This window comes from Pistacia vera, unplaced genomic scaffold, assembly GCF_008641045.1.
Source record: "Pistacia vera cultivar Batoury unplaced genomic scaffold, PisVer_v2 Contig591, whole genome shotgun sequence".
Classification (NCBI taxonomy): domain Eukaryota; kingdom Viridiplantae; phylum Streptophyta; class Magnoliopsida; order Sapindales; family Anacardiaceae; genus Pistacia; species Pistacia vera.
In genome coordinates this window covers 758868-767946 of record NW_022196436.1, presented here as the reverse complement: position 1 = coordinate 767946, position 9079 = coordinate 758868, and the positions used below count along the sequence as shown (strand labels likewise).

Genomic DNA, 9079 nt, shown 5'->3' with positions numbered 1-9079 from the left:
GATTTAAATTGTGGACCGGTTTTTTTGCCAGTCCGGTTGGACCGACGGTTCACTCATATTATCTGGTTTTCAACCGGTTTAAAATGGCTCAATGCATATTAACGGGTTTGAGGGTGACTTGAACCGGACACGTGACCGGTTCACGGTCCAACCAGTTGGACCGGCCAGTCCGGTTTTTAAAACAGTGCTCGACATGTCATTTTTTTTTAAACCCATCCAACCCGGCAGGTTGGCGAAAAAAATTAATTTTTTTTTTTTTTTTTTTTTTTTGCAAAAACTCCTTTTACTGTTTAAATATAGCTATTTTATATCAATTTGAGGGGTCATTTTGGTCATTTTTTTCCCATTTTTCTCTATAAATAGGACCTAAACTTCTCATATTTCCTCACATCCCAAATTCTCTCATTTTCTCTATAAAAATCTCTCAAATATCTTTTGTTGTCAATTTGCTCTCATTGTAATTTTTATTAGTTTTTGCAATTTTCAATTCATATTCCCAAATTCCAATTCTCATTCTTTAATTCTTTAGATCTTTTATATCCATTTTTTTTTTTAAACTAGAATGAATAGATATTTCCATCCCACCATCAATTTCGATGATGAAGAAAATTATCCTAGTCCCCTTGAATTTACTAACATAAACGCAGTAGATTCAAACAATCTCACTTTCCCATTCTCAGAATCTGATACACCTCATAATATTCCCCCCTTCCTCCTCATGCTGCTACAGCTCCCGGTGGTTCTAGAGGTTGTTCTAGTAATCATCGTCCTCGTCCAACTCCATCTGAAGTAGAAGCAGGTTCATCAACTGCAGCTACCAGAACTGACGACAAGCACACATAAGACGTTTGGGTGCATTTCAAAAAGTTTTACAAGACAGAAAATAGAGTTCAAGTGAAGAAAGCAAGATGCAATTATTGTGGAAATATTTATAAAGCTAATACAGGTAATAGTACTAGTACTTTAAAAAGGCATGCTGGTAAACATATAAATCATCATGGAAATAGAGAAACCAATCAAACTCAAATAACTAATATGGGTACTACTTGTCATTATAATTCTGATGTATATAGGGAACAATTAGCTTTATATATTGCTGCAATTGATCAACCTATTAACATGGCTGAAGATAAATATTTTGAAAGATTTATTAAACATTCATTTTTTCCAGGATTTAAAAAGTTATTCATTCATTTATTTTTTATGACAATTTGAAGTTTTTTCACCAATGCTGTGCATGTCACATTATTAATTTAATTGTAAAAATTGGTATGAAAAGAATTAGAAATAATATTGATAGAATTAAAGATTGCTTAGCTTGGATTACTAGTACTAATAGAAGAAATTTTGAATTTCAAGATGCTTGTAAAACTTCAAATTTGTCTCCTAAAACTTTTGCATTAGACATGCCAGTTAGGTGGAATAATACTTATTTAATGCTTGATTCATATTTACGTTATGTCAATTTAATTAGTTCTTTTGTAGCAAGTAAAGGGGTTCTCATTATTTGGTAGAGAGTGATCGACATATAACTCAAAAATTTCATTCTTTTCTTAAAGCCTTTTATCTTGTCACTTTAAAACTTTCAAGTGTATATTATCCTACTAGTCTATTGGTAATACATACAATTTTAAAAATTTCAAATTTATTTGCTTGAAACAGACACAATGAAATTTTAGCGGGACCAATAGAAGCAATGAAATTTAAATTTAAAAATATTGGAAATCCATTCCTTTTTTTTTATTATTTAGTTGTCATATTTGACCCTATGATTAAATTAGTGGGTTTAGAAAATGTTTTAGACATGTTAAGTGAAAATTTATAAGAAGAAGTGTATGCCAATCAACTAGGATAGATAAGATAGTGTCTTGCAAATGTATATTTACAATATGAAAGCAGATATATGAACTAGCAAAGAGGTGCAATACCCGAGGAAGTACCAGCAGAAGACACAAATGAAGACTTCGACTTCGACTCTTGGAGTACAATTAATGGGCAGAAGAAGACCCGAACCCGAAGCATAGCCTCCTCTTTAGAAGCATCAACAACAAATATAATGTCCTCCATGCAGCTGCAGAGTAACGAGTTTCACCAATATTTGGGACCCCCTAACTTGCTACCAGTAGATCCACAACAAATAACCAACTTTGATGTCTTAGAATATTGGAAAACTAGAAAATGTATTTTTTTGGGTACTATCAAGACTTGCCCTGAATGTTTTCTTAGTTTTTGTCTCAACTGTCTCATCTGAATAAACATTTAGTGCAAGTGAAAGAATTTTAAATAAAAGGAGGACTAAACTTTCACAAAAAATGATTGAAGTCCTCATATGTCTTTGAAATTAGGAATGGTTGCGTCATCAAGATTAATACGAGGTTGTCGACGATACTTTTAATAAAATCATTTCAATTTTATAATTTAAATGATACAGATGAAGGAGGTCCTAATGAACCTTCAAATTAGTTGTTTTGTAAATTGTAACTTTGTAATTTATAAATTAACTGTCAATTATTGCACTCTTTTTTCCTTATCAAGTTTTTGTCCCAATTGAGTTTTTCTTGGTAAGGTTTTTAACGAGGAAATAATTATTGTAATTTCTTATTTCTTATTTTATTTTTTGATAAATGAATAAATCTAATTTTGCTTATATTACAATTTAATTGTATTAAAATTGAATTAATATTTGAAATGTTAATTAAACAAAAATTAATTTAATTTAATTGATATTTAAAAAATTAATTAAAACAAATTACACAAAAGAAAAAAACATTAAAAAAATAAAAAAATAATAATAATTTTTTGTCTAGCCAGCTCGGCCTGACCCGCACAAAAACCCATCGGATTAGGGTTGGCGAGTCGGGTTGGGTTGACCCTTTTATACAAATAGGCCACAGGCCGGGCCCCTTTTCCACCTCTATTTCTGCCATGCACGTGACATCATCTCCAGCGACTTTGCCAGTCAAATCCATATATTGTTGGCTGATTGTCCATCATGTGCTAGCTATGACATCATCCGAAAGATTCTGCCAACGGTCAAAATTGTTGATTGACGGTTGATCGATTTTGAATTTTTTTTATGGAAATAATTTTATATTTTATTTCCATAAAAAAAATTATATTTATATTAAATTAAATAAATTAATATTATATTATTTCTAATGATATCATCTAAATTTAATATAAATGTTTTATGAAATAATTTTAAACTATGGGCTAAGTTTTATCTAATTAATTTTTAATGAATTCCATTGGATGATATTTTCGCCCAAAAAATTTAAAATAGCAAGATTTTATTGTACTCCATTACTATTCATGGTTAAAAGTAAGAGTAATATTACATGTATAAAGAAATCTTACAAAGATTTATATACAAAGTAATGTGGTAAGAAATGAAAGGAAGAGTGAACACAAAAAGTCAAACTTATCATATTTACTCTTCCATTCATTTCTTGCCACATCACTTTGTACATAAATTTTTGTAAGATTTCTTTGTATATTTAGCATTATTGTAAAAGTAAACGACGTAATCATATTTTATTTCTTCATATTATTCCCATTCACATTCCCATTCCCATTCTCATTTCCCATACCTGTCTCTGTTCCCGTTTCCATCATTCAACGAAGTAAATGCCAAAATTGAGTTTTTGCTTTGGAGCAATGCTTTAATAACCAATCGGGGATAAAACCTGGCAAAGTGGTCGGATCTCAAGTTGACCGGTTTGACCCACCTGGTGTCTAAAATTTGAAATTAAACAAAAACAACCTTGAAAATTCTACAAGTCCCTATAAGTTTAAAATCTTGCAAAAACACCCCAAACACCACCACCAGCGTCAACAAACCAGGGCAAATAGGGCTTGTTTCTGGCGACGAAAACACTCCCCTCAGCCTCCTGACCAAAATACATCTCACTCCTCCCCATTTCGCCTGGCCATTTATTTTTGCGATTTTCAGTCGATTCACTCACCGAAAAGCACCTCCGTCGCCACCATGCACTCACCAGCTCTTCCTCTTTAAAACCCTCAGCATCCCAACCTTCAATTGTTCATTCATTGTTGTCATAATTTCTAGGCTTTCGATGAATAGTAAAATTGATAACCTGGCTTGGTGAAAGCCCTAGGTCCCAGTTGAACTTGTTCAAGCAGTTGGGCTAAACCGAGTTTTAAAACACTGATGTAGAGACTTTGTTTACAATGGTTGCTATCATTTAGATTCGAAAAATCTGTTATGCAAAGATGAAAATAACTCATTAGTATAATTAGGAGTATTGTAATAAAAGTTAATGTTCAATTTAATAAATATAAATACAATGGTTTAATGAAAACTAGTTTGGTGGGTATTAAGGAGTGCCAATAACTAGCGGTGATCAGTTTTAAGTACCCTGCATTTTTTAAAGGAACTAAAATTGGAACCGAAACTGATCAGCTCCTAAGATTAGGAACCGAAACCGAAACCAATCGGTTTCGGTTCTGGGTACCCAAGTAATTTATTACCCCCTACTTTTAAAAAAATGCAAATACACCCCCAAAAATTACAATATACCCCCAATAGTTTACAAAAATTATAATTTAGTCCTAATTCATACTCAAATACCCGAAACTCGATTCCGGTTCTAGTTCCAATTCCGATTCTCGATTCCAATTTTCCAGAATTGGAACCGAAACTGAACCCTAATAGGGTCAATTCTGATTCTACCTTTTACCTGTGCTCACCCCTACAACGTCATTCCATTTATAAATGCCAATACCATTTCCTAGCATAATCAATTCATTGTGTTAATGCACAACACAAAAACAAGATATGGACATAAGCTTTGGAACACATAATTAAAGCACCAATTACTAAGTTTAAGAGCAGAAATTGATGAAATAAGTATGTAATTAGATGAGGTAGATCAATCACTTTAATATAATAAGTTACAAAATAATTCTAAAAGTAATTCTAAAAGTATGATAAAGATGACACCAGTATGTGAAATCAAAAGTAACTTTTGAACAATGGATAATTTACATGCAATGCAAAGAAAATACAATACAGTAATCACTTATGGTCTACATCAAACCAGAAATACAGATAAGTTCTAGCATAAATAACTCGAACTCGCTGCAGAACTAGATCTCCACTAGTCAAAACTGCCTTTGCACCTCCTTCAATTCGAGTTTGCAGAACAGAAACACTATCACCTTTACTTTTCATCAGAGACTGTGTTACACAGCTTTTAGCTGTACTGACAATTGGGCACGAGAGATAATCCAAAGGATTCGACTCACATTGAAGTATACAACCGTCAATGGTAAGCCTTCCACCCCTATGGAGCAAGCAGCAACCAAGCTCTGCCTTCACAGTTAAGTTTGCTAGCTTACAGGTCGATAGAAGCTCCAAGGCACTGCTTAAACAAAACAAGTGGTGGGAACTAAAATTTGTTGCTTATGATGACAACCGTATAGTGTTTTTGGTTGGATCCCACTCTAAGCTTTTTGGATTAAAATTCTAGAGATACAGTTTGAAATAAAATCACTTAACCTTAAAATATACAGGAATGCCATGCAATGAGTAGCCAGTGCATGTCAAATTATGTCTTGATTTGTTATATCATTTATGTAAATATAATCTGTGTACATAATGTAAGTCTTGCAGTATGACACATCCCTAGATCTGCCTACTTCTGAGCCATGATTAAGTCTTATACATTAAAAGGCATCACCTTTCACTATAGGCATATCCCTTCAATATTAGATGCTCCTGAAAGTAGATAATCACCAAAAAATTTTACAAACCTGTCTGAACCTCGAGAGCATATGAGGGTTGTTTCATCCGGAAGCTCACCTCCTCCAATCTAAAAAAGATAAGTTGTCACAGTGAAAAAGAAATCGATAAAAATTTCAAAATAAGTCTTTTTTTTTTTTTTCTCTCTTGCAATAAAACAAAGAAGTGGGTTCCAACTTCCAATAGGCAAGAAACTGAGCAAACAAGTAATATTAGTCCACTTCCAGCTGAAAGCAAATTTGTTGTTCCTCAATGTGATTTTAGTCAAATTAAATATTTTTCAAATATTATGGAATATATGAATTGATTCCTTCACCACGGAAGAATTAAGGCTCACAAAAAAATGGGAATAGACCATGAATGTATTCATGCTATGCAGTACCCTGTAACTAAATCAACTAAATTTTGGAAAATTGAACTCAACAGTTCTGGCATAGATGCACAATTGACAGGCAAATACGATTTCAAGTGCAACACCAGAATAGTTAGTAATTAGTAAAGTCCCCTATCAATAATAGAGAGAAGAGATTCAGGGCAACAATGAAACATTCAACTTACATCTACAGACATATTCCAGCAAATAGGATAGGGTTGAATGTTAGCAGTAGCTCCATAAGGCAAAAATCACCCAGAACATCAGAGATGGTTCTAGCTCATGTCAGTGCTAATTGATTCAATTATTCAAGTTTGAATCATGGAAAGCATAATGATCGACCGGACTTAAGATTCCCATTTCATATTTTTAGAACTAGTAACTATATTTTGTGCTCAAACATGTTTTAAAGCTTGTTACAAAAAAGACATAACAAATGGATGGAACCAATTATAGCGAGATGCTTTCCTCTCAAACTTAATTTTCATGCCATTCAAAAGTTAAATTGAGATACCTCTCCAATTTTTCAGTGTACAATAGAAGGTAACACAGACCTGTTAGTTAACAGGGTATATAGCTGGTAACAAAAATAATAATGGAAATAATGCAAAGTTAAACCTGCTCTAAAAATTTTATAGGAAACGAACCACACTGTATTTTATTTTAAAAATACAAACATGAAACCATTTTTGAAGAAATAAACTAGTAACATACCAGGCACAGTGGTTTTCTTATCTGAATATTACAGGCAAGATGACTGCCGCCTGATGAAATTAAAATGGTGTCGCCAGGTCTAAGAGGAACAATGTGATAAACAAGTTATTTTAGACTATTATATCTCAAGAATCATGCAGAGGCAATTTGCAGCTTTACAAACCTTGCTGCAGTTACAGCTTTTTGTAGATCTGGGAAAACTCCGGGCTCTGATAAATCTTTAATGAACCGATCTACTCGCAGCCACATGCGAGGATGACACGCCAAGTAATGCCATCTGTGGCAAACGAGGGCGGTGTTATATCGATCTGCAAAGCTCCATAGTAATTTGTGAAAGGGATTGCACAAAATGATGCTATACATAATTTCAGAGTTATGAAGTTGATTTAGACAATTTAAAGAGATAGGGATTTTACCATATTAACATTCAAAACACACATCTTATGCTAAACAATCATCACAAGCACACTTGCATAACAAAATTATAAATATATGGTATTGATTTTTTCAGTATGAAGTTATTTTACTGGATTAGATTCCTCCAATTTAAATGACCAATCTTACATCCCAGCAGTGAAAACATATCATATTACAGATTCAACAGTATTTTATTCAATCACAGAAATGTTGAAGCTATTATCTTTCGTAGAAGTTAAACGCACCAAGATAGAACCTGATACTAATGCAGCACCCATTAAAATACTCAAGGTAATGGGAAAAATATATAATTAATAACAAAGTCACACTAATCAACTAAACAACTAAAATACTTTCACTGCTCCTAGAACTTCAAAACTTGCAGTATATGAGACAGATTTTTTGTTTTTACCTGAAAAGCTTAGTGCCCTAGAATAAACAACTTTTACCACAAACCCATTCAAACATATACATTTAGATTTCTTCCAACCCTTAAAATACAGGAGGAATACATAATTATCAAATATATATCATCCTCAAACTACAAAATCTTCAAAAGGAAGATAAATTTCAAAACCCATTTTCCAAAATCACATTCCCAACAGAAAACCCTACCATACATGCTAGAAAACAAACAATTAGCTCGAAAATTCCCAGTACATAAATAGCTTAATTAAAGACAAATAAGCTAGAATTTAAACCAAGTTAAGAGAATTCACCTGGAATAGGCGATAAGAAACTAAAAATATGCATAAGGCAGCCATCATCAAGGTTGTTTATTAGGGCAAAACAAGATTTCTTCAAAGTTTTATTACTGCCTCCTATCAAGCTTCGCCTCTCATTGTAAAATTTCTCTTCATTTTCCATTTCTTGAAACAACTTGATTACTTGTCAGATGATTTTTCTTTTTACTCTATTGTGGGATGGATAGTAACACAAACTGAAACCATTGGTAAGGGGAAGCCGACACGACACAACACTCAACTAGTTGAACATTTGACACGCCTCTAAGATTTGGAAATTTGGATGTGATGTCACCATGCTTTCTTTAAGACTAAAAATCAGTTTGCCCCCTATAGTTTCCAAATCCTCCCTCACGGACAACTCTCCCAATTGTTTCAAAAATTAATCAATTATCCCTTAATAGATTCTGAGAATTTGTTAGGTACATTATTGGAAAACATTTTCTAAAAATATTTAGATTATTTTCTAACTCCCCATATTTGTTAATTTAGCTAAACACCCCCGCATAATAAAATTTTATAAATTAACAAAAACACCTCACCCACGCAAGCTACTGTTGGCAGTCAGCCACCATCATCGGACAATGGTCGTCAGTCATTGGAATGGCACACGACCCGCTAGATTTGATTGGTCATGTGTCGATCTTGCCTTTTTTGACTAGATCTACAGCTAGATCCACTGTAGATCTGGCCGAAAAAGGAAAGATCGACGCACGACCGACCAATCTAGTCGATGGATTTGGCCGGAAAAGGCTAGATCCATGGTGGATCTGGCTGGAAAAGGAAAGATTGATGCACGATCGGCTTGATTCAGTCGGTCATGCGTCGTTCCGGCACCAGCGGTGGTAGTGGCTGTTGGTGAGTGATAGTGGCTTCGGTGGGTGGGGGTGTTTTTGTTAATTTATAAACTTTTATTGTGAAAGATAATTGTTAAATGTTTTGAGTTGAATAGAATATGATTGGATTTTGAATTGAATAGTCAATATTAAAATAAGCACGTTTTTCATTGGATTGGATAAGATAATAGAATATAATAGAGTATGAAAAGTGTACCAAACGCAGCTATAG

At 33.4% G+C, this 9079-nt stretch overlaps 1 protein-coding gene across 1 annotated transcript; it reads right to left on the bottom strand.

Annotated features, from left to right (window-relative positions):
• Nucleotides 1–4970: 4970 nt before the first annotated feature.
• Nucleotides 4971–8149, bottom strand: LOC116109921 (F-box protein SKIP5-like). The gene is made up of 5 exons (XM_031396155.1): nt 7988–8149; nt 7015–7159; nt 6852–6930; nt 5776–5834; nt 4971–5384 (listed from the first exon to the last, which is right to left on the bottom strand). Exons 1-5 carry the CDS (start codon nt 8133–8135, stop codon nt 5039–5041), a joined length of 777 nt encoding a protein of 258 aa, XP_031252015.1. The 5' UTR covers nt 8136–8149; the 3' UTR covers nt 4971–5038.
• Nucleotides 8150–9079: the final 930 nt, after the last annotated feature.

Excerpts from the sequence above, each read along its gene's own strand:
- LOC116109921 (XM_031396155.1), bottom strand. The coding sequence starts at position 8,135 with ATGGAAAATGAAGAGAAATTTTACAATGAGAGGCGAAGCTTGATAGGA. Across the intron at positions 5,835-6,851 it reads TAAGAAAACCACTGTGCCTG|ATTGGAGGAGGTGAGCTTCC; the intron begins GTATGTTACTAG and ends TATCTTTTTTAG. Across the intron at positions 5,385-5,775 it reads TGCTCTCGAGGTTCAGACAG|TGCCTTGGAGCTTCTATCGA; the intron begins GTTTGTAAAATT and ends TTGTTTAAGCAG.